Source organism: Lynx rufus, unplaced genomic scaffold (genome assembly GCF_022079265.1).
Source record: "Lynx rufus isolate CCGP_SWC_20201006 ecotype Redwood Valley unplaced genomic scaffold, mLynRuf1.p SCAF_10, whole genome shotgun sequence".
Taxonomy (NCBI): domain Eukaryota; kingdom Metazoa; phylum Chordata; class Mammalia; order Carnivora; family Felidae; genus Lynx; species Lynx rufus.
Window position 1 is genome coordinate 71,510,133 of NW_025814824.1, and position 25,796 is coordinate 71,535,928.

The following is a 25,796-nucleotide window of genomic DNA, read 5'->3' on the forward strand; positions in this document are numbered from 1 at the left end:
AGTTACACGTATTCAAGCTTTGTAGAAGCTACTAGTTTAAACCTCAGAGGGCAACATTGTTTCTGTTATTTTCATGTTTGGGGTTGGCACGGTGGGGCAGAAGGGGCACTTAGGGCAGATCTACACTGAAATTGTTGCCCCGTGAACTCTCAAAAAAACCTCTCGTTTAACCTGTAAAATAATCCAATGAGGCATAAAAGTTAATTCTATATGAATCATTAAAGCTTACTACATACCAGAATGGGCAAGGCATTATACAAAGGGCAAAATTAAAACACAACTTGGCAGGTTCATAGTCCAAGTTCAGCGGTCATTTGTTACTGGCGGTTCTATGACCTATAAGCAGCACTTGAGATAATAATAGAAAAAGTGCACCCACATGAGAAGTTTCAGCCAACATGCAGAACATCAGTAAATAAATATTTGATCAAGACAGAAGTAAAATATCTCATGTTATTTAATTTCACACAAAAATAACATCCACGGTAAACTAAAACAGACAGGGCATTTCTGCAGGGCATTGTGTCAGCAATGTCAAGGTTTTGTTTTTGTTCTTACCGGTCTACCAAAGGGTCACAAGCAGGATACTCAGATATGATCTCCTTGGTGCGTTCACTTTCACCAAAATAGATGGAACTAGTTCATCAACCAGAATGCTAGTTTGTTTAGCCATAATTAGTGCCCTCTTTCCAGTGACTAAAATTCATAGAACTCCCAGAGTTTCAGAGAAGCCACACAATCCCAAGTTACATTCATTCAATCTGCTTTACAAATTGAAGCAAGAGCATTAGAGGAACTTTCCACTGAATTTCCGTGGGAAAAGGTGAAATGCTGAAGATTTTTAAAAAGGTTTTCAAATTGTGATCACACATTAGCTTGAATGTAGTCTATGGAGAAAATGTAATTCAATAGGGTAATTATTTAAACAAATTCTCACTGGGTGAACTTTTAAAACAGGTACTCTAAGCTTAAAAAGAAATGTTCTGAGGGGCGCCTGCCTTGGGAGCTCAGTCAGTTAAGCGTCTGACTTCAGCTCAGGTCATGATCTCATGGTTTGTGGGTTCAAGCCCCACCTTAGGCTCTGTGCTGACAGCTCAGAGCCTGGAGCCTGCTTTGGATTCTGTGTCTCCCTCTCTCTCTGCCACTCTTGTGTTCACGCTCTGTCTTTCTCTGTCTCTCTCTCAAAAATAAATAAACATTAAAAAAAAAAAAGAAAGAAATGTTCTGGGGGCTGGCTCAGTTAAGTGTCTCACTTTGGCTCAGGTCATGATCTCACAGTTCATGGATTCAAGCCCCACATCAGGCTCTGCACTGACAGCTCAGAGCCTGGAGCCTTCTTTGGATTCTGTGTCTCCTTCTCACTCTGCCCCTCCCCCGCTTGTGCATGCTTGTGCACATGCACTCTCTCTCTCTCTCTCAAAAATAAACATTAAAAAAAAGAAGAAGAAATTTCCTATGCCTGTCCACTTCTTGGGTACAGTGCCAAGGGTCAGCACATGGCCTGGAACTTATTAGGTGCTCAGAACTATTTTCTGAGTACAGAAATGAATAAATACACTCCTCTGATCATTACCATGAGTTTAAATCTAAGAAAAACAATAAAGGCAAAAGTTATCTGAGTGTATATAAAAGAATAAAATCTTGCTCTTCACCTTGAAATATGAGTTAATCTCCACCACTAAAAACAAAATCAATGAATAAAACGTAAGTTTTTACAAAGATGGTCATAGAATGCTATTAATTCCAATCCATTTTGTGCAGCAAACCTATATAAAACCTTGATACGTTTACCTCCATGTATGTAGCAACAACTACAGAATGTGAAAGATAACTTATTTAGAAATGGCCTCATAAAAATGACTACACATGAAAGCATATGCATATTACATAAAAGCACTTTCTATCTGAAAACCTACAATTAAAAGACCACAAGGCAAAAGTAACATAATTTGGGCTGTATGGAAACCTTTGGAAAGCTGGTATTTTCAATATTTGATAGCAAAACTCATTCATGGCCCCTTTCACATCATCATCATTTAGCACACCACTGAGACATTTCCCTAACACCAATTCTGTAATTATAAAAAGACTTGTGTGCTGACTTCACCACAGACATTTGTTATAAAGTGCCTCATCCCCTTGTAATTCCTGAATATACACACACACCTGGTGATGCTCATTTGTTGTCTACCATTATCCTAAATTAATATGGTTTATGTTAAGACACTGAAAATCCACAGAGTGAGTTTAACAGTCGAGACAAAACTTACCAAGCACAATGACGACAGTCTTTAGAAGACTCATCATGGTATCCCGATTCCGCCGGGGTCCAGAACTATGCCGAGACATTCTCATAGTCCTCTGGCGAACATAACCAAAGATATGAGCATAGAGAACCACCATTACGACAAAGGTCACCAAGTTGAAAATGGCCCAGAAGACTAAGTAAGAGTCACTGTAGAGGGGCGCCATGTTGGAACAATTTTCAATATCACAGATGCAGTTCCAGCCCACACTGGGTATAGCGCCCATAACGATGGCCATAGTCCAGATGACCACAATCACCACCACGACCCGCCGGTTGCTCATCCGTGTGTGGAGCTGCATGCGGAAAACCGTAATGTGCCTCTCAATTGCGATAGCCAGTAAGTTGGCCACGGACGCTGTCAGGCTGGTGTCAATTAGGCCCTGGCGGAGAAGCCACGTGCTGACAGTCAGTCTCCGAGTATTGGGTCCCGTGTTGAACATTAGGTAGAAGTAAGCCAACCCAGCAAAGAAGTCTGCAGCAGCCAGATTAGCCATTAAGTAATAAATAGGAAAATGGAAGCGGCGGTTGACATAGATTGCTACCATGACCAGTAGGTTGGCCAACATTATGAAGATACAAACAGTGATTCCAAGTCCCATCACCAGCTTGCTGACTGTGTTCCATTCTGTGGCAAGATACTTTCCACTCCGGTTATAAAAGAAGGCAATGGACTCATTGTAGAAGCACTGTGGTTCATTCATGGCTGTGAACTAAAAGAGAAAGGGAAAAAAGATGAAAACGAAAGAAAGAAGAAACCACAGATCCAAATTTAAAGACGTATAGTATGGTAAATGTGGCAAAAAAAAAAGCAAAGAATTTGAAAATCTGACCCTGCATAACATTCTATTATTATGTTGAAACCCCAAGGCTTTTCACTGTATTACTGCCCTCAAGATTAAAGACAGTTGGACTTAAAAAAATGACAAGGTCTGTGTTTGGTGGCTATATGTCATTGAAGTCTACTAGAAAAGCCACATGGCCCAGAAATCTTGCTTAAAATACATGAGACAGATGAAAACTTTGCAGAGAATTGCAATTGGAATATTTACCATAGTGAAACCTATTTTGACCTGTTATTTAGGGAATCTATAAACATAGTTGGTTTACAGATAGGGTATTATTGCCCTATTATTCTTCATTTCTGTTCTCACATTGTATGTTCCATCTGTAACAAACATTTTGTAATGCAAGTCCCCACAAAGACCATCAGCACCAACATTTCAAAGAGGTCACTCTGCATCAAAGCTTCTTAGCCCAAAGCCAGCATTTGCTGTTCGACATTCCTGTGGTCAGCACTGTCTACCCCCATGACTCCCTATCCCCAGAATAGCATTTGTCAACCAATCTATGACGTTGGAGGACGTTTTTCTTTTTGGAGCACATAAGAAATATGTTACCTGATGTAACCTCCAAAGAGCAGTTGACACTTTGACACTGTTCTACAAAAAGTGAAGCGTGCTTCAGGTTTTTCTAAAATGTGAAGCGATCATGTTTTATTGGGTCTTTTCTTATTTTGCAACATCAATTAGAATCTATTCATTTATTAATTATACTCACTTGAATCCAAAAAAGGACTGAACAAGTGTATAACAGAATATAGGTGGTCAATAAAACTACTGAAACACAATTAGATGAAGTAGCATAAAGGAGACATGAGAAAACTACACATCAAAAAGAATAAATCACTTTGCCTGAAGCCTTCAGTTTTTCCGAGACTCCTAGAATCAGAAATTATTTAAGACAGCTCACATCCTTTTTCTTTTTTATCTTGTACGTTTAATAAATGACTTAGCAAATACGACAGTTTCAACCACCATTTTTGACCAAATGTTCCACTGAATATCTACAGGTTGCGCATAAATGTTTACCAAATGCTGAACATTCTGGAACAGTGTGAAATGCTTATTAAATGGTTAGTCTTCTGACTTGTCCAGACATTTAAAGCCTCTTATTTAGACTTTAATAGCTCTTAGATCATGTTTCTGTCATTACACTTACCACGTGTATTGTTATTTATCACCTGTTTCTTGAGATTGTCGCCCAAGAAAGGAAAGAAGACCTTGTCTTACACATTTTGGTATCTGATGTACCTTCCAAAAGTTTCGTTCACTGGAGATCTGAGAACCTGGCTTGCAGTGTCCCATTCCACCCCAAATCTTTCCAGTACTCTGGCTATTTCATCTAATTTTCTTGCCTCTCAGTTTCTTGACCTCATCTCTAATGACCTTCTTCTATTCCATTACAACTCAGCTGCCCATTCCCATGGTCACACCCTGCACTTTGTGACCACTCAGAACTGTCTCCCTTTGGAAATAAATTATACATTTGATTACTGACCACACTTCCCATTCTTCCAATTTTCTCATTTGATCCCAAATACATCAGTTCTTCAAAGTCATCTATTTCCTTAAGCATCCTACCTTTCCCTAATGGATTACCCTCCCCATCTCCCCTTTTTTCTTTATATGGCTTAGATTTCATAGTATGTTTCAGCCTCTTTATTGCTAACACAGGAACACATTCCCTTCTTGAAGATTCTGAGGTCAGATAGCCTTCAGAATTCAAAATTTGTCTGGTTTTAAGAACAGGTACACAGTAGATCACCCTTAGATGATGTAACATCCCCATCAAAATTTAGAGCATCATTCCATAATCACACACATTATTTTCTAAAGCAAAATGCATGAATATATACAAATTTGATAAATAAAGGTTATAAATAGCCTCACATAAATTCATTCTGAGCCGGCTTTGCCACTAGGTGACTTTTGAAAAAATCTTCCGTTTTCGGCCCTTCTTGAATTTTGTAACTTCAGATAAGGAAGAAGAGACCTTTCTCTTTTAATCTACTTGCCTGGATGTACTTCCACAACAATTTCTTGGAGCAACCCCAGTCTTGGATGAGTGCAGTTGGTTGCCACTTCCACACCGACAGCAAGGCTTCTGAGCAATGTTAGAGAAAATCAACACATCTGGCAGATTGGTTCTGACATAAATTCATAAGTCTAACCTCATCTGAGACTTCAGTAGCACAAGAAGTCTGTTTTTCTCCCTAATTGTTATTCTCTACTTTCTCCATAGTGACTAACTTAATTAAGCTCACCTACTGTTCTCTTTTGAGTCCCATCTTCCCTCTTTTCACAACAATTGCCACAGGAGGAAAACAGAAATCATCAGACTGGGACTCCTTCACCCTTCTCCCACCAAAAAAAGACCTAGTCAAGAATCCATCCTTTCTCCTTCTGTTACAATGGAAGGAGTATACCTTTTTTTTTTTAATTTTTTTTTCAACGTTTTTTTATTTTATTTTTGGGACAGAGAGAGACAGAGAGGGGCAGAGAGAGAGAGAGACACAGAATCGGAAACAGGCTCCAGGCTCTGAGCCATCAGCCCAGAGCCCGACGCGGGGCTCGAACTCACGGAGCGCGAGATCGTGACCTGGCTGAAGTCAGACGCTTAACTGACTGCGCCACCCAGGCGCCCCGGAGTATACCTTTTATCATCCAAGTGTTATGTGTTCCTACTATTTCAAGAACTTTGTTCTATAAATTGTTTCCTTTCTCCTCCTTGTATCTCCCCCTCACTCCCCCTTCTCTCCCTCTCCCCTTAATCTTTCCTATCTACATTCAAGTAAGTTTAGTTTCTGCAAGGAAAGGAAAGGAAAGGAAAGGAAAGGAAAGGAAAGGAAAGGAAAGGAAAGGAAAGGAAAGGAGAGGAGAGGAGAGGAGAGGAGAGGAGAGGGGAGGGGAGGGGAGGGGAGGGGAGGGGAGGGGAGGGGAGGGGAAAATAGAGGAGAGGAGAGGAGAGAAGGAGAGAAGGAGAGAAGGAGAGAAGGAGAGAAGGAGAGAAGGAGAGAGGTCTGTCATGACCCCATTTGACCTTGCAGCTTTGATCCTTTTTCTCCTTCATAGCCAACTACTTCATTTCTCACTAACATCTCAATTAACTATAGTAGGGCTTCTACCCCAACCCCTCCATCAAATCCACTCCATTAAATTCTTTAGTTCCATATAACTTCCCCAAGTAACACCAGTCTTGTCTTCAGAGCATTAGACACATGAATGAAAAGCCCTTTTCAGATAATTCTTTCTTTGGCTTTCATGACATCATACTCTCCTGGATTTTGATCCTTCTCTATTGCTGGTCCTTCTTAGTTATTTCTGAGGGTTCACCACGTTCTACACAACATTGATCTTTCTACACTGGTTATATACTCAGTCAAAACATTTTCACTGAGTTTTCTAATATGTCCCCCAAGATTTCAGTTATCTTATATACCAGCGATACTCCCAAATTTAACATATACTTTTTTCCTAAGCTCTAGCCAAATATCAAATTGCCTACTGGTATCTCTGACTAACTACCCCATAGGGCACTTAGTACTCAGTGTCCATGCTCAAAATAAAACACAAAGTCACAATTTCCCTCATGATCCCCAACTTGCTACTGCCATCTTCTCTATTCCCGAGCCTGGAGAACCATTATCTCCCCAGTGGCCTGAGGGCTAACCCTGGGAATTCCTTCTCCCCTTATTCTCATCACTTAATAACCAAACCCTGTATATTCTCCTTCCTAAGCATCTACTCAACCTGCATACTTTATTCCATCCTCATGGCCACCAGCATTATTACTACAGGGAATTACTAAGTGTTCTCTCTACCCAGTGCCCATCTCCTCTCTAGTGATCTTTCTAAAAGACAAGGTTGACCAAGCTGTTTTCCTACTGAAAATGCTCCAATGGCTTACAAGTGCACTTAAGATAAAAATCTAAACTCTTCAACCACCTTATCAGGCCTCACCTGCCCTCCAACCTCAACTCAAACTATTAATGACTTCCAACTCTCTGCTTCAGCTCTATGTAATGTGTTGTGCTCTCTCTCTCATCTCCGTTTCTCAGAGCAGTGGTTTTCTACATCAGATTGGAGACAACGCAGATTGAAGGGATTTTAAAATACAGACTACTGGCATATTCTGAAAATTTCTGATTCAGCAGATGTAAAGTGGGGCCCCAGGCGATACTGACGCTGCTGGTCCAGGGACCACACCTTGACTTCCACTGGCCCCAAACAATCTTCCCTCTATTTTTACCTGGCTCCCTTTTTTTCATTCTTCGTGCAGTTGAAAGGTTATTCTTTCTACTCAACTTCCCTAACCATTCCCAAGTCTAGGCAAGGTGTTTTCTACTACAATTCCCTATATTTATCCCATAACAGCACTTACCACACCGTATATTAATAATGGCTCAATTAACTCTTCCTCATACTAGGCTATAAACCCTATCAGAACAGAGATTCTCACCTTCTTGTTCACTGTCGTAAAGCATCCAACCGTTAGACAGATTAGATGCCAAATATATAGGTTGCATTAATCCATTAAAGATAATTCCAGAGATGTTTACACTTCATAACTTTCCTTTCTGGAAAGGATATACAATATACAAAAAATATATTCTAACTATAAATGCAAGGCTGCCTTCTTTCCTTTAGCTCCATAACCATTTACTTTTTCTGGACACCTACATTTTTACGCCAAATACGAAGCACATAGTACTTCACAGCATTCCAACTTCTGAACACCAACTGTTAACAAAGTCAACTGGTGATACATGCAGCCTCTTCGCTTTTCCCAACTTAGAAAAACTAAACTAAGGATAAAAACATATAAAAAAGCGCAAATTGTCTTTTTAAGCCACGATGTGTTAAGAAGAGTGAAACCGACAGATATTCTCTAGCATATCCCACATGCTGCATTAGCAAATGGCACGTGACCAAATCCTCTGCCATCTCGGATCCTTCAAAAACTGAATCGTTAAAGCCATACCACCTTTAACGACAACATAACTTACATGATTATTTTATCATCTGTGAAATAAGAAGATTGAGCTAAATTTTACATAAGGTTAACCTCAGATTTAAAATTCTACACTAAGAAAATTCTGGATAACAACTTTATATGTCATAAAAATTGCCAGCTAAATACTAAGACAGTATAAAATGTGCCTGGGATTAAAGTAGTAAAAGGCAGAATATACCTGAGAAAAAGAGGAATGTATAACAGGATTGAACTGAAAGAAGAATTAAATCCCCTCTCTTTTCATCTACAAGCAGAAGCAGGGCTGGAGAATAAGTGAAGGAGACCCTGGCAGAGCCACCAATAGGGTAACGGCCACAGGCTTTCTTACTTCTTCAGGACCGAAGGGACCTAGGGTGAAACCCACACTAAGCTCTGGAGAATCTAACTTAACTATGATTGGACTATAACCCATTCAGGTAGTCATGCCTATAATGACACAGCAAACAGCAAAAAATTATCAAATACGGTAAGACAAAAATGCAACTGCAAAGGAGAGGACCATTCTGAAGAACAGAAAACACCTCCCCTTGAAGCAGATTTATGGCGGGGGGGGGGGTGTTTAAAAAGAAAAAGATTAAGTTACAGGATTCTCAACGTACTTTGTTAGGGTACTAGCACTGAAAATAAAACAAGCCATCATGAAGACCAAAATGAAAAAAACACAACAAACAACCAAACAAAAAACCAGTAAAAACTACATAGAGATTGTAATAGTTCCTATTGCTACTGTAACAAATAACCATTATTAGGTTTAGTGGTTTAAATGTAAATTTATTATTTTATAGTCTTAGAGGTCAGAAGTCCAAAGTGGGCTTCACTGGGCTAAAATCAAGGTGTTAGCAGAGCTGTGTTCCTTTCCAGAGGTTCTAGAGTGAATTTTTCTTGTCTTTTCCAACTTGTGGAGACTGTCCACACTCCTTGGTTCATGGCCTACTTCCATCCTCAAAGCCAGCAATAGCTCATCAAGTCTTTCTCACATTACCTCATTCTAACACCAGCTCCCCCGGCCCCACCTCATTTCCACATTTAGAGACCCTTGTGATTCCACAAGGGTCCACCCAGACTGAGTCCACCCAGATAACCCGAGACAATCTCCCCATGTCAAAATCCTTAACTTAATCACATCTTGCCAAGCAAGGCATATTCACAGGTTCCAGAGACTAAGTATCGGACATCTTTGAAAAACCACTATTGTGCCCACCAAAGAGATGGAAAACAATTTCTGAATTAAAAACAGCAATTCAAACAGTGAAATGGAGTGTAAAAATTCCAGAAAATGGAAATGGCAGGCTGAAGACATACTTAAGAAATTCATCAGCGCTCAGAGAAGGTGAGGGATGGCAGGAATATAAGGAAAGGAGGCACACAGATGGAAACGTGTGGCTATACTAGGACTCCAAGAAAGATTAGGACAAAGCTGAAGTAATATGGCTTGAAACGTAAGTTCCTGCTTAAGAAGAAAAGACCTCAGGGGCGCCTGGGTGGCTCAGTCGGTTAAGTGGTCGACTTCAGCTCAGGTCACGATCTCGCGGTCCGTGAGTTCGAGCCCCGCGTCAGGCTCTGGGCTGATGGCTCAGAGCCAGGAGTCTGTTTCTGCTTCTGTCTCTCTCTCTCTCTCTCTCTCTCTCTCTCTCTGCCCCTCCCCTGTTCATGCTCTGTCTCTCTCTGTCTCAAAAATAAATAAACATCAAACAAAAAAAAAGAAAAGACCTCAGATTACTGGTTTACATTTCTATAAATTACAAAACAGAGCTAATTAAAAACAACTAAAATGTAGATACAGCTTGGTTAGATTTTGGAATCTCAAGGGTAAAGATAAAAATCTTTAAGTACAAAAAAATAAAAATAAACAAAAAGCAAACAAATCAACATCTAAACAAAGAGACAGAACAGGGTATCATCAAACTACTGCCATAGAATTCCAAAGGACAGAACACAAGGGATCAGAATCTCCATCACAAGGAGAAAATGAGGTCCATAAATTCTACAGCCAACTATATTCATGTTCCCCATATGAGGATAATATACAATGGTCTCAAAAATGTGGGCAGTCCCAAAGAATATCTACATTTCCTTCTTAAAAACTACAAAGGCAAGTAAGCCATGAGAAAAGTAAAAATAAAAAACACAATAGAGCAGAAACAGTGGCACAAAGTATCAAAACCCTCCAAAACACTCGAGTCTAAGTAAGTGCTCTTCATGTGGCTCCAAAACTTAGAGCAAATATCAAAAATAATTCTTTAGGGGTGTCTGGGTGGCTCAGTCAGTTAAGCATCCAACTTTGGCTCAGGTCACGATCTCATAGTTTATGGGTTCGAACCCCGTGTTGGGCTCTGTGCTGACAGCTCAGAGACTGGAGCCTGCTAAGGATTCTGTGTCTCCCTCTCTCTCTGCCCCTCCTCTGCTCGCACTCTGTCTCTCTCTCTCAAAAGTAAACATAAAAAAATAATAGTAATAATAATAATAATTCCTGAAAGCATACTTATAAAAATAACCTACTCTGGAAGTAAAATCCCTTTATAGATAAGAACTTGAAATGTGGGAGAAGAATGTGTTAATTTTCTCTTACTACACAAGAAAGAATCAAGACACATCATTACAGTTGTAACAATAATTTTCAAAATTTTGAAAAAACCACCTCGTTGAATCATTATCCTACTTATTGTAAGAAATTTAGAGGAAACAAAAATATGATCAGGCAAAACTCAGGACTTTTTTAAACTTTATTCTGCTAAACTCCCCATCAGCATAATTAGAAATCTCTCTGTAATGAGAGAAGTTACAGAATTCTACACTGCCCAAGGAACAAAGATGTAAATGAAACAGGATTATTCCAAAAATACTGTCCTCACTGCTAAAAAGAGAAGCCCACATCCATGCCTTTTTCACATCCACCAATCACATCTCAGGATGATGGGGCGGAGGGAGGAGCCTCCTGGAGCTCTGCAGAGCAGATGTTCCAAATCTCAGAAGTTGACCTCACCCTAGCATGTGATCTCAAAAGAAGTCATAACAATTCTGCCGAGCCCGCACTGAAGAGAGGTGCATATGGTGTTCATTTTCACTGTGCACTTCATTTATTATTTGCACAGTCACAGACATTCCTGGAAGGCCAGGTATGGGTGGGGCACTGGGCTATACTACACCTGACAAGGGTACCAGACCCCTGGTGCCCCCACTGTAGAGCCTCTCACAGTCCACCCAGTGTGATTTCTCATCTCCTGAAACACAATATATTCATTGACCAAGTGAAAAAGGGAATACTTGGCACAAGCTAACTGACTGGTGATTAAACCTATGTGATTTAGTAACTATTTAGATAAGAATGTGAGTATGTATGCAACCGACATGCTAAAAGAGAGATTTTAATCTATGCTGGATAAATGACCAGTAATAAGATATAAATCAAGCCGAGTTGGTTTCCCACTCCTGCTAAAGTACAACAATGGAGTGAACACTTCTTCCCGATTCTGATGCTCCCCAGCTAATTGGTCTCTAGTAAATCCCATAACTGCTCTGAATGTTGATTTTCTTATTCGTAAAGTAAGGTGTGGATGCTCTCTTAGACCCCTGCAATTCAAGTTCTTCAATCTAAAATAATCAGACCTTCTACACATTTCTTCCCCCTTCCAAAAAAAAAAAAAAAAGAAAAAAGAAAAAAGAGAGAGAGAGAGAGAAAAGAGCACAGAATTAACTGCCATTAAGTCTCTATTAAGCAAAATTGTTCTCACCCGCTTTTAGAGCCTCAAATTAGAAACAAACAAAAAAGTGAGATGATCTGCCACTAGAGATAGAAAATGGGCCACAAAACAATGCTGATAGAAGCTGAAAATGTTTGAAAGCTAGAATTCTTAGAGTAGCTGAAGAATGGCAACTACAAGATTTTTTGAGTTTACCTGAAAAGGTACACAAGATACTACTTCTTCTTATAAAGTAACAACGTATGTGAATAAGATGTGTCCATATGTAAAGAGAAACTAGGGAAAGCAGATTGTACTTCCGTGTAACAGATTTATATCTGTTACAGCCCCTCGTAATGGGCAGAGATAAAGTGAGAAACATTTTACTTACCAAAATTCCAGAGAAAAATTTGAGTTGGTCTAAGAGGAGGGAATGAAAACAAAAATCATTAAAACATTAAGAGGTTATGGAGAAAATGTAATAGTCTTCTCAATGCATTATTGAGTTAAAAGGGAACCACAAGCCAAGGCAATAGGTCCCCCTGGTAATACATTGACAGATTATGGAGACTGGGCATTAAATATTACCGGGCCAAAGAAGATGAGCCCTCAGCCTTGTAGGAGGCAGTGAGCTAGAACTGAGAACAATCACTAAGCTAGAAGTCTTCAAGATCTCCACATCAGTAAAAGAGTAGACCAGGAAAAAACAAAAAAATTACCCAATTGCTCTGGGGAAAACAAGGAAGTTTGTCTGTCTTAGCTTAGGCTCCAGGCTAGGAAACAGATAAAAGGAGTCATGACCCCAAGCCTATAAATCACATACAGTTGTGATTTGAAATTCAACTACCTGTCAAGTCTGCAAAGCCACAGAAGGAGAAATTACCAGAAACCATGGTCCTGAGCTTGGGATAGCCCCTCCCCCTTCCTGCTCCACATTGTCTGGCACTAGCCAGCAACAAACCTCTCCGGAGGGCCGGACCTCAGTGCGGCCAGACAGGTCGCACTCTCTCAGAGCAGCCCCCACCCAAGACAAACTCGTCATCCAGAAGAATAAGGGCACAGGAGGAATAACATGTGAGAACCAGGACAAAGTCCACAGCAGGATTAGACCCAAGAACATCAGATGGAAGACCGAATTGAACAAATGGAGCTTCTGTATTTCCCTCTTTCCACTTCAAAGATTTCAACAGCCATACTTTCTATTTCTGTTCTTTAATGCTTATTCTTAATATTTTAACGTGCAGTCTTGATTAAGTCTAAAGGTGACCCTCTTCCCTTGATGCAAGCCTTCTCTCCAGTGTCTCTGCTCCCATGTATCATGTTACCGCCATTCAGCATTGTGCTTCCATTTATCAAACCTACCAAAAATTACTTGATATTATTGTTTTGGTTTTATATTTTCAAAGTTTATTTGGTTACCTTTGTATGAAGTCACCATAACTATGAGAACAAACAAGGAGATTAAGAATAAAAGAAATTAATGGGGCACCTGGGTAGCTCAGTCAATTAAGCGTCTGGCTCTTGATTTCGGCTCAGGTCATGGTTCGCGGATTCGAGCGCTACATTGGGCTCTCCCTCTCTCTCTGCCCTTCCCCCACTCACGCTCTCTCTCTCAAAATAAATAAATATTTTTAAAAAGGAATAAAAGCTATTAGCCAATATTTTTAAGGAACATACATGAGAGCTCCTAAATATGTTATATATTACATATTATATATTTATACATGTTTATATGTAATTATATTAAAATATCTAATTATATAACATAATTATATACAAATGTAAAATATACAAATATAGCTTTATATATCAAGACTAAACAGGGTTTATTCCAGAATGCAAACATGATCTAGCATTTAAATATCTAATAATATAATTCACCACACAAATTCAAGGTAAGAAAATAAAGCCAATGATCATCTCAATAGACATGAATAAATGTGTTTGGTAAGTTTTAGTGCCCTTTTGTGATAATTTGGCAATCTAGAAGTAGAAGGGAGCTTCCTTAACTTGATAAAAGATCTGTGGCAATTGTCATAGTTGATGGAAGTACTCCTTTTTAAAACAAATGAAACAAATTACCAACTGCTTTTTAGCATGTACTCGTGGTCATAGCCAAACTGTAAGAAAAACAAAACAAAAACAAAAAACAAAAAGAATTGAAAAAGAAAAACCTTATTGTTTTTCACAAATGAGATAATCCATTACACAGAAAATACAAAGATAACTGTATGAATAGAATTTAGCAAGTTTGCTGGGTTAACATCAAGCCACATGAATCAACTATGTTCCTATAGACAGAGACAATATTTTATGGGTAAAGAAAGATATTAAGATGCCAATATTCCCACTATAAATATATTAATTCAGGGCGATAAAATGAAAAAAATCCCAAAGGGTTCTTCATGGTGCCTGACAAGTTTCCTAAACATTGATATGGAGCTATAGAAGAATCTGAATATCCAGGAAAACTTGGAAGTTCTTTGCCCTATAGAATACTACATTTTATTGAAAGTGACAGTAGTTAAGACATTGTGATGTTGTCCCCAGAATACATGAATAACCAAAGGAACAGAGCGCCAGAAACTCGGTATTAGAGACTTGCTTTACCCATCAATGGAGAAAATGGCATAACTGTTCATCTGTATGAAAAAATGAAATAAACTATGCCATATACACAGAAATTAATTTCAGGTAATATAAATATGTGAAAAAATATAATATGTGAAAAAATAAGTCTCTAAGACTTTGAAAGGAAAATAAGGCATCTATTTGTAACCCATAAATAGATTTTTCTAAACAAGGTCAAAACACTGACAAAATGACTAATTAGAAATTTAAGACTTCTGTGCAAAAAAAAAAAAAAAAAAAGACTTCTGTGCAACAGAACTTTATAATTAGTGAAAAGAGAAGCTGGAGACTAGGAGAAATTTTGGCAATGCACACAAAACAGACTTACAGTGAAATGTAAAAACTTCCTACAAATCAAAAGGGAAAAGCCAAACAATGCAGTAACAGAATAGACAAAGATAAGCATAGGCAATTCACAGAAAAGGAAACTTAATGGCCAATAATCACATGAAAAGATTACTCTTCCAGGGAGTAAGAGAGAGTTAAACACAAACTGCAGTCAGATACAACTTATCTCCACTGGCTTGGCAAAAATTAACACGTCTGAAAATATCAGGAGTTGGTGAGGATGGTCATTCGGTGTTGGTGGGAGTAAAATTTAGCACGTTTGCTTTGAAAAACTATTTGGCAAAAACCACTAAAGTTGGACACATTCATACACGTGACTGAGAAAGTCTAAGCCTAGAAAAACTCACCCATGTGCTAAGGAGTCATGCCCAAGACTTTTCATCGCTACTCTTCTATAAGAGAGTATTTCTGGGGCGCCTGGGTGGCGCAGTCGGTTAAGCGTCCGACTTCAGCCAGGTCACGATCTCGCGGTCCGTGAGTTAGAGCCCCGCGTCAGGCTCTGGGCTGATGGCTCCGAGCCTGGAGCCTGTTTCCGATTCTGTGTCTCCCTCTCTCTCTGCCCCTCCCCCGTTCATGCTCTGTCTCTCTCTGTCCCAAAAATAAAATAAAAACGTTGAAAAAAAAGAAAAAAAAAAAAAAAAGAGAGTATTTCTTATGACCGAAATGTCAGAAGCAACATAATTATTTGTCAACTGGAAAACGGGTAAATTGCAATATAAACAGAAAGGTATGCTATAAAGCAGTGAGAATGAACAAAGTAGAGCTTTCTATATGCTGAGGACTCAAGCATTTTATTCAGGACAATGCAGTACACCATTTTTAAGAATGTTAAAACTCTGCAGAAATAGGGGCCCCTGGGTGACTCAGTTGGTTAAGTTGTGACTCTTGATTTTAGCTCCGGCCATGATCTCACAGTTGTGAGATCGAGCCCCCTACTGGGCTCGGTGCTGAGTGTGGAGCCTGCTCGGGATTCTCTCTCCCTCTCTCTCTGTCCCTCCCCTGGCCTCGTGTGCGTGCATGCATGCACCCAAGCACTCTGTCTCTCTCTCTCTCAAAATAAGTAAACCTAAAACTTGCAAAAATACTATATATTGTTTATATTTTCCCACATATGTATATATACCCACAAACATATGCAAGGAGATGACAAACATCAACTTATGATCTGAGCCAAGAGGGCTAATGAGTCATATTTTGGCAGACTACAAGGGGCTTCAGCTTTATCTGTAATTATTTGTTTCATTTATTAAAGACCAAAAGATTTGGAAGCAATGACATCAAAGTGTTCAAATTTCACAAAGCCAGGTAACAGATATATGACTGTGTTACACCACTCTATGCTCGTCTCTACTTAACATAAAAAACAAAAACAAAAACAAAAAACCAACCACAACAACAAAACGGCTAATTCATTCTGAGTCACAGCCAATTGGCTGTGATGTCAGTAAAAGAGGGAGGGGAAGGAAGGAGAGGGAAGGGTAGCAACACCCTTCCAGGTTACACCAGGCCCAAGGAGTGATTATTGAATAACCTGAATATGGGAGGGTGTTTCACTTGCGACTCCTGTTTCCTGGGAGACAGCAAGGGGTATGGGAAGCACCATCATAGATTTGCAGAGGAGGTGAGCTGAAGCCTTAGAATCTGTGAGACCTGAGTTGAAATGCTGGTTATCTAACACCCCCCTCTCAGGACTTCGTTTCCTCATCTATAAAAGAAAGAGAAACACATCACCTACTTGTAAGGATTGAGTACTTCTTACTCAGTTTTTGTATTATCTGTTCTCTTGAAACTTTCAAATTCAGTAACCCAGAGAGCTTGACGTTCATAAAGCAACCACCACCTTTAAACACACCTTTCTTGAACTCACAGATGAAAACAGTAATTCATCCATGAAAAAAATGAAAAATTATTTCCCATTAGCCCATCGAAATTGTCTAATAGCAGAATGTTTCCTTATTATCATGTTCCAATTTTTTATAATGATATGTGTGTAGATTAGTGTCTATTTCTTCTGATGGTTTATCTATCCTTACACAAACACCCCACTGCCTTATTCATTATAACCGTATAATAAATTCTGATACCTGGAAGTGCAGCTTTTCCCACCTAGCTCTTCTCCTTTAAGATTATATTGTTTTTTGGGTTTTTTTTTTTATGTTTTGTATTTTTATATAAGTGTTACAACTGGCCTGTGAGGCTTCCAAAAAAAATAGGATTTTTATTGTGATCACATTCAATCTATAAAATGCATTTGCAGGGAACTCACATCAAATCAATGAATCTTACAATCTACTGATAGTTATCTATTTAAGTCATCTCTTTTGTTTTGTTTTGTTTTTATTTATTTATTTTTGAGTGAGAGAGAGCATGAGCAGGGAAGGGGCATAGAGAGGGGGAGAGAAAGAATCCTAAGCAGGCTCCTCCCTGTCAGCACACAGCCCGATGCAGGGCTCAAACTCAGGAACTAGGAGATCATGACCTGAGCCAAAACCAAGAGTCAGACGCTCAACCGACTGAGCCACCCAGGTGTCCCAAGTCATCTCTAATGTCTATTAAAGTTTGATAAACAATCTCAAAGAGCTCTTACACCTATTTTCTTATTATTCGTAGGTGCTTGATAACTTTTCACACACTTATATACAGCTTTTCTGGATAATATTCCATCTAACAGTTGTTTCTCATTACTGAGATATAATGGATATATATCAGATGTTCAATTTTTTAAAGTTTATTTATTTATTTTGAGAGAGAGAGAGAGAGAGGCAGAGAAAGAGAGGGTGAAAGAGAGAATTCCAAGCTGGCTCCACACTGTCAGGGCAGAGGCTGATGCGGGGCTTGAACTCACGAACCGTGGGATCATGACCTGAGCCAAAACCAGGAGTCAGACACTTAACCAACTGAGCCACCCAGGAAACCCTCAGGTGTTTAATTTTTTTAAAATTTTTTTTTTCAACGTTTATTTATTTTTGGGACAGAGAGAGACAGAGCATGAACAGGGGAGGGGCAGAGAGAGAGGGAGACACAGAATCGGAAACATGCTCCAGGCTCTGAGCCATCAGCCCAGAGCCCGACGCGGGGCTCGAACTCCCGGACCGCGAGATCGTGACCTGGCTGAAGTCGGACGCTTAACCGACTGCGCCACCCAGGCGCCCCTGTTTAATTTTTAAAAGACAGGACTGCATACCTATTTAAGTCTTTGCTGTATTCTACTACCTACACTTAGGTACTCTTTTATTCTTATAAAGAGTTTGTCTGCTTTCTTTTTCTGTGACTAGTTTAGAAAAAGCAATAAAATGTCTAACCAAAAAAAGCAGCAGCATTTAATACTGTATTGATTTATTTTTTTTTTAATTTTAAGGAAAATATGCAAAAAAAGTTCTCAAAAGAATAAACACATGCTCCAGATACATCATCTGAGAAGGCTAAACATCATGGCGTAACTACAACTATAATCCTCACAGATTTCCTATCATGCCACCTTGTTTCTTTCACCTTTTCTTTCTCCACTGTCACCAAATTGAAGCCCCATCTGCAAGCTGTGCAGCCCTAGTTTACCAGGCTAATCCTGAAAGAGACAGTAGGCTGATGAGCTGAGTCTCCATCCTGACGTGGCTCACAGAGGTACGATCTTTGCCTGACCATGACTGCTGAGTCCTGAGTTCCCACTGGTCACTCATATATAATCCAGCATGTCAGAGAGAAGTCCTGAACATAAGCCATAGGGCTGGGATTCTTCTGGGTCCTCCCCTCCATTGTTTTTGCCAGGTTTCTTTAGTAACCTGATCAACTACAATTAAAGTCATGCTAAACGGAGTTTGGGAGTATGCAAAGCCCCTAGCGTTGGGGCCCAAAGATGAATCCAGATGAATACACCTTCTTTTGAGGTCTCAAGGCTCCAAAACCACCCAAAGCTGGCTGATGGGGGTTCATCTAAGTGCACATATTCTGAGATCAGGCAGCTATTTAGTTCAACCATATCCTATTCTCTTCCTGCAAAAGTGGAGGTTCTTGCTCCCAAAGGGGGTCTGAATCTCTGAAAGTTACTATATTGCCAACCTAGCCTTTCGAGAACTAATCTATTCCATGACCCTTTCATAAACATTTTGTCTGATGCTAAAGAAAAAGTAACAATCCACTTTCACTTTCTCCCAGCCTGTGCCTGCCTGGAATTATCATTTATGAAATAAGTTTAACTTAAGGGCAGTTCTTAAGTGCTGCTATGCAATTATGAAATGGCAATATCATCACCCACAGCAAATGAAGGCTGATTTTTTAGATAACAGTCTTATTATATAGCAAGGTACAGTTCTCCAAAGACAGAAATCTCCTGGACTCTATGATTATGCTCTCCTCTGCTAGGAAACACACCAGAGCATTGCCCTCATCTTAGTGTTTATTCATGGAAAAGCTGCAGTGACAGTTCAAAGAAACGTAGCTGGAGAAGCTAGGCACATGAAGAGGAAAATGGGCAAATGGCACCATAATGGGCAGTAAGAGGGAGAAAACCATGTCCCTTTTGAAGGATAAAGGGACAGCTTTAATCACTGAAGACTAAACTAATTAGAAAGAATTTATTAGAAAGAAAAAGAAGCAAACGTGAAAGGTCTCCTTTGTGGTTTACCCCAGGTATCTTTGCACAATTTTCTTTTATGAGTAGAAAACTCAAAATGTGCCCTCATATAGATGAATGAATAAAGAAGGTGTGATGTGTATATACAATGAAATTTTATCCAGCCATAAAAAGAAATGAAACCTTGCCATTCACAACGACATGGATGGACCTAGAGGGTATAATGCTAAAGGAAAGCTGTCAGAGAAAGACGGATACCACATGATTTCAGTAACATGTGGAATTTAAGAAACAAATGAGCAAAGAAAAAAGAGAGAGAGAAAGAGAGAGAGACCAAGGAACAGATTCTTAACTATAGAGAACAAACAGATGGTTACCAGAGGGGAGGTGGGTGGGGGCTGGGTGAGGTAGGTGGTGAGGATTAGGGAGAGAATTTGTCATGATGAGCATGGACAAATCACTGCATTGTACACCTGAAACTAATATAACGCTGTATGTTGACTATACTGGAATTAAAATCTAAAAAAAACTTAATGAGTATATTGTTAAACATTTCCCAATCACCACCGCCTGGACTCAGTCTAAATAAAAATCACATGACCTCTTCTCATGTGAGCTAATTAACTCTAGATCTCTCTTCCCCCACCTTTATTTTACTTAGTTTGAAAAAAACCAAAACAATGTGCCCTCATGTTCCGAAATAAAATATCCTCTCAAGCTTTATCTGAGCTTATAAACACAAAAGGGAGCACAGATGAATTTAAATTGCAATATGAGAACAAATTTTACCTCTAATAGAAACATGGTTCAAGATAGAGTAAGTCAGAAATCTCGGTGTTTATCTACACATGCATTTATTCCTGGCAATGCATTGGAGTTTTCCTTAGACTGTTTATCTAACTTGGCTTTCCTTTGATGGATTTTCTGGCATACAACATAAGCACATCATCTACGCACACCATATGCAGAGGTAACCACCTTCTCCCTGTAAAGTATTCTTAGAACAATTATGGGGGGGTGGGAGGGAGAGAAAGGAAATGATTTCATGTCAGGTATCTAAGGCGCCATCTTATGCCGAATGGATATTTTGCCATTTACATTTGGGAGCACAGTATAGTTTGAATTCTAGAGATGAAAAGAAATAAAACTGGAAAAGATACCTATATTGAAACACGCCCTAGGCATGGGACTTGAGCCAAAATTCACCTACATCTAAGCCCATGCTCTTTCCTCAGTTCCATGTTCGATGAAGCCAGACCACACTATGTCTTTGTTGTGTGGCCCTGGAAACATACTTCATACTCAAATTGGTCACACTTTTGTCTGAAAGCACTGTCAAGGTATCTGCAATTCCTTACGTTTGTGACTAATAATTTAACAATTATAATCATTCTCTTACTTTGGAACCTTCGGTATGGGTCTAATTTTTCTATCCTTGAGTGGTGAAACATTCTGGTTGCTAGGTCAATCTATTTCCGACTTAGAGAATAAAGGGGGGATATGGGCTTGTCTTTTAAATCTTAAAAAGTCATCAAATGGTTTTGTGGAGAAGAAAACTGATCTGACCAATGTTTTTAGAAGATAACATAACTGCAAAACTACTTCTTAGAAAAGCAGTTGGGGAAATCTGAATATGGAGGAGTATAAAATGATATTAAGCAGTTGTTTTAAATTTTGTTAAGTGTGTGGGGTCCTAGGTGGCTCAGTCGGTTAAGCACCGGACGGACTTCAGCTCAGGTCGTGATCTCACAGTTCATGGGTTCGGGACCCTTGTCGGGCTCTGTGCTGATAACTCAGAGCCTGGAGCCTGCTTCTGTTTCTCCCTCTCTCTCTCTGCCCCTCCCCTGCTCACGCTCTGTCTCGCTCTCTCAAAAATAAACATTAAGAAAACAATTAAATTTTGTCAAGTGTGATAACAGTATTATGGCTATATAAATGAATTATTTTTAGAGATGCATAATGATGTACAAGGGTTGAGGTGAGAGGACACGATGCCATGCATTTGCTTTACAGCGGTTCCTCCTCCCCTCAAAATGAGAGGAAGTGAAACATGTATGGCAAAATACAACTGTTGAATCTAGGTGATGGCTATATTGGTATTCGTTGCATTATTCTTTTTTATGTTTGTGAATGTTTGAAAACTGCCATCATAAAAAGGTCTAAAAAACAAAACAAAAAAAGCCAAAATGCAACCCATTAAATATGGAATTGCTTTAATCCAAAAGTATCTAGTCTCTGACACCAGAAGTAAACCTCCAAAACCAAACTTTGGAAATATGATGGATTTTGTCAGAGGAACCTATTGGTATTGATGTTCAAAAATGCTGGTCTTCCACCAGATGACAAATAGAGACCTCCTTAAGTAGAGACCTCATTGTGTCACATCTAAAGGCTGGATCAGAACTAGAGGAGCACTCTGTTAAGACACTGAGTATCTACCCAAATTCATGCCTTTGACATGACAGCTACAGGAAATCACATGGACGTTCGAAAACAGCTTTTGTTTCCTGGGCTTAAAACCAAGAAGGTCACTTCACAATTGAGAGCAGAATGAAATACCTTATAAATAACTGATACCATACAGTCCTCCCTTACTGGAATCCCAGGTGTAGGATCTGAATACCTTTGAAATTCTCAATACTGGTCCTGGCTTTGAGAGAGGCCAAACCATTCATGCATGTATTGAACTACTGACCCTTCCATTCAAAAGGAAAATAAAACTTTTCATCCATACTCTACCCACAGTAATTGGATGAAGCACAATTAAAGTAATGCTAAACAGAGTTCTAGAAACAGAAAATGACCATTTACAGTGGCAAGTTGTTTTATTTCCTATCCCACCTCCACCCCACGCCCATATCTGCAGGACATGAACACGTTAATTCAACCTAATGATGACATGTTCCCGTTCATCCCTGAAGCTTTCCTTGGGTAAGGAACTCTTTAACGGTGCCTGGACTCACACAGCTATAAATCAGCTACGCACGGCCTCCCTGCTGCCGCTAGTCCAGTTTCGCCTCTGTATTTATCTAACTACATAAGAACAAGGTGCTTTCTTAACAGAAGAAAACAAAAATCCGCCTTACCGTCTAGTCGGGAGGAAAGCAGGGAATACAAACTTGTCCCACTTCAAAGCACAAGGCCTATCTTTCACTCGCTAAGCAGCAACCCCAGCGGGGGTGACAATGGAAGCTTTCTTCCCTATTATTGTCTGAAACAATCACAGGCTATCTGTCCATATTAATTAGCTTATATCTAGTATTAGGCAGCCTTGATTAGAAAAATTCTCTTTGTTACCAAATGAATAGAGGAAAACAAAACCAAAGGGTTGTTTTTTTTTTTTTTTTAATTGTTGTTTTTGCCTTAGAAAAGGATTGTCAGGCCTTTCACACTTGAATGTGGGTGTATCTTTACACAGGTCCCTGAATTCACTCTGAAAGAATGCAAGTTGATGTGCCAGACAATACCAGTCTAAGCTGATGGAGTGAAATGCTTATTACGCCTTGCCTGAAGAGATGCCATATTTAAATTACTTTTATCTTCTCTGAACCTGGAGAAACCTTGATGTTGGAAGAGTAGACATCAATACAGACTTGGGGGCTAGGGCAAGTCAGCCTTGGATGAAAATCTGACAGCACAAATTACACGTGAAGAATTGACATATAGGTAATTAGGAGGCCCATCATTCGCCAGAGGATCTTGGGAATTAAGTGACCCAACAGTGGTCTGTATCTCTCCAGAAGAGGAAACTCCCTCTCCTTGGGACCTATTAGTTGACAGCTGACTCCTTCCCAGTGGGCTTGGGTGCCTCCAACTATCAGAGGCTACTGTTCCCAACATACGTTAAGAATAATGAGACTCACTGCCCTGCTTGAGACTAAATAATAAACTTACCAAAATTGTCAAAAGTCAGGGTTTGAAGCCAGACCCAAAACTCCAAAGCTACACAGGCTTCAAGATTAACATCAAATTCCTCTGTGTAGCTTGCAAGGCCCTGCACAATCTTCTCCAACCTTGTAACCTAACCCATCTACCTCCTCTACCACCAGAAATATGCTGATGAATATCTAACAATGGGCTCTTAAGAGTAAGGGACTGTGTTTGCCAATTTCCATGGTTAAATACTCCACCCTGGCTGATTTCAAGTTACAAGCATGAAGTCAACTGGTTCACACAATTCCTGAAAATTGAACAATCAGATCTTCTGCGCCGGCAGAGCAGGCTCTAGCACATCTCTGCTTACAACCTCACACCCCAGCAGAGTGCAACTATCCCAAACTAACTTCCAAATGCTGTGCGCGCGCTCTCTCTTCCCTTGGGACATTCGACATTCACACACGCTGTTTCTTCTCCCTTGTCAAAGTCAGGATACATTAGCTCCTAGCCTGGTGGTCTTCCTTCCAGAAGCCTCCCCTGGTCCTCCAAGTCTTTCCTGGAGGCTTCCCTTCCACTCCTAGAGTAGCCATACTTCCATCATAGCGGTTGTGACACAGCACTGGAATTTCTTGTTCATCTTTCTGTGTCCCACTCCATTTTCTAAACCCCACAGGCAAAAGCCTTGTGTATCTTATTTATTCTTGGATCCCCAGGCCAGCCACTGTGAGCTTGCTGAACAGTATTAACTAAGATGTTTTGAGCACTCTGTACTAGATTTTGTTCTAAGTGTTATACATATCTCATTTCATCCTTAAAATAATCCTATGAAATTGGCTCTGTAATTATTATGTTCATTTTACAGATGAGGAAATGCAGGGACTAAGAGGGTGGATACCTTTTCTCCACCCTCAAGTGCTCAGTCAATAAATGTTGGAGCCAGGATTTAAACCCGGGCAGTGTGACTACGGAGATCCTTGTACATCCAGCCCAGTGCTTGACTTATTTTTTCCCACTGGTGATTTTCAGTGAGAAAACTTTACTTAAATTCTCCCTAATGAGAGAAATTAAATATTAAAAAATAATATATTGTCAGGTAGGTTTAAATTTGAAGGGATTTCTTTTTTTAATGTCCCAAGATCCAAGTTTTGCCCTCTTGGGGAAATTGGCAATGTATGTTCTAGACCTTTCACTATGTGTTTACATTAATGTACCATATGTTTATCCCTAAATACATATGGTTCTACAGTTTGAATGATGTCTTCCTGAATTAGTCTGCATTTTACTTTCTTTTTCCATCAGCTATCTTAGGGAAATAGAGTTGTGTTGAGATATGTATTTTTTTTTTAACTGCTGCATGGTACTTAAATCTCAACATGCCTGAATTTATTGTCATTCCTCTATTGTATATTCAGAATGTTTTGTACTTCTTGGCCTTCAACTAACGCTTCAATGAATATCTTTATATATGTCTCCTTGGACTCATGTACAAGTGTTTTTCTAATGTAGTTACCAAGATGAGAAGAGGGTATGTGCAAAGGGATATCATTTGAATAGATACTGTCAAATTGCCCTCCAGAGAGACTGAACCAATTTACCTTCCCACAGAGGATTTAGAAGAGTACATATTTTCCCAAGTGTTTATATTAAATACAACCTCTTTCTACCTTGGGCAATGTTAAACATTTTCATTAAATGAGTCATTGAGAAATATTTCTCTTACTCACCAGCTGATAGTAGTTTGTGTGAGAGGAAAGAGATGTGTGGATAAGAGGCTCCCGCTGGAGATTTGGACAAATGGTGACACCAAGACGGAGGTGTTAAAATCCTTGCCCAGAAAAGCTGTGCTAGGACCTAACTAAGAAGGGCTATAGCCTGGAGGCAGCTGCAGCAGACTCTGACATGGTGACCTTAGTCAGTGGGCACTAAATCTTGTTACCCATTCACAAAGTCTCTGCAGCACCAAAAAACCTATCAAGGGGAATGGAAACCAAATAGCCAAGGTCAATGAAAATGCTGGAAACACAAGATCCATTTACCAGAAAGAGAAACACACATGGTGATGGTAACACTAAGCTTTCTGGAAAATACCAAACACTTTAAAATGGTAAATAAAGGAGGACTTTATCCATATCATAAAATTCCAAGGTCTTTTTTTAAATTTTTTAAAAGAGACAAAAAGCATTTACAGTAAATGAAGTAAAAATGTTCCCTTTTCCCTACCCCTTCCTCCTTCCACCCTCCTCCAAATACCCCTACTTGAAATGCATACAGAATTTAGTAGCCTGAAAAATGATGCAGGACAAAAGAAGGGTGAAAGAATATTCTGCATCAAGATTTATTTATTTATTTATTTATTTCAACGTTTTTTATTTATTTTTGGGACAGAGAGAGACAGAGCATGAACGGGGGAGGGGCAGAGAGAGAGGGAGACACAGAATCGGAAACAGGCTCCAGGCTCTGAGCCATCAGCCCAGAGCCCGACGCGGGGCTCGAACTCCCGGACCGCGAGATCGTGACCTGGCTGAAGTTG

At 39.6% G+C, this 25,796-nt stretch overlaps 1 protein-coding gene across 25 annotated transcripts in view; it reads right to left on the reverse strand.

The window, feature by feature from the left end:
- LPAR1 (lysophosphatidic acid receptor 1) overlaps window positions 1–25,796 on the reverse strand; it is a 367,912-nt gene that overhangs the window by 54,808 nt on the left and 287,308 nt on the right. For all 25 annotated transcript variants that reach the window (XM_047067554.1, XM_047067604.1, XM_047067595.1 and 22 more), the window contains one exon: window positions 2,271–3,018. In XM_047067554.1, the coding sequence (XP_046923510.1) occupies window positions 2,271–3,018 (748 nt within the window). The remainder of the gene's footprint in view (window positions 1–2,270; window positions 3,019–25,796) is intronic.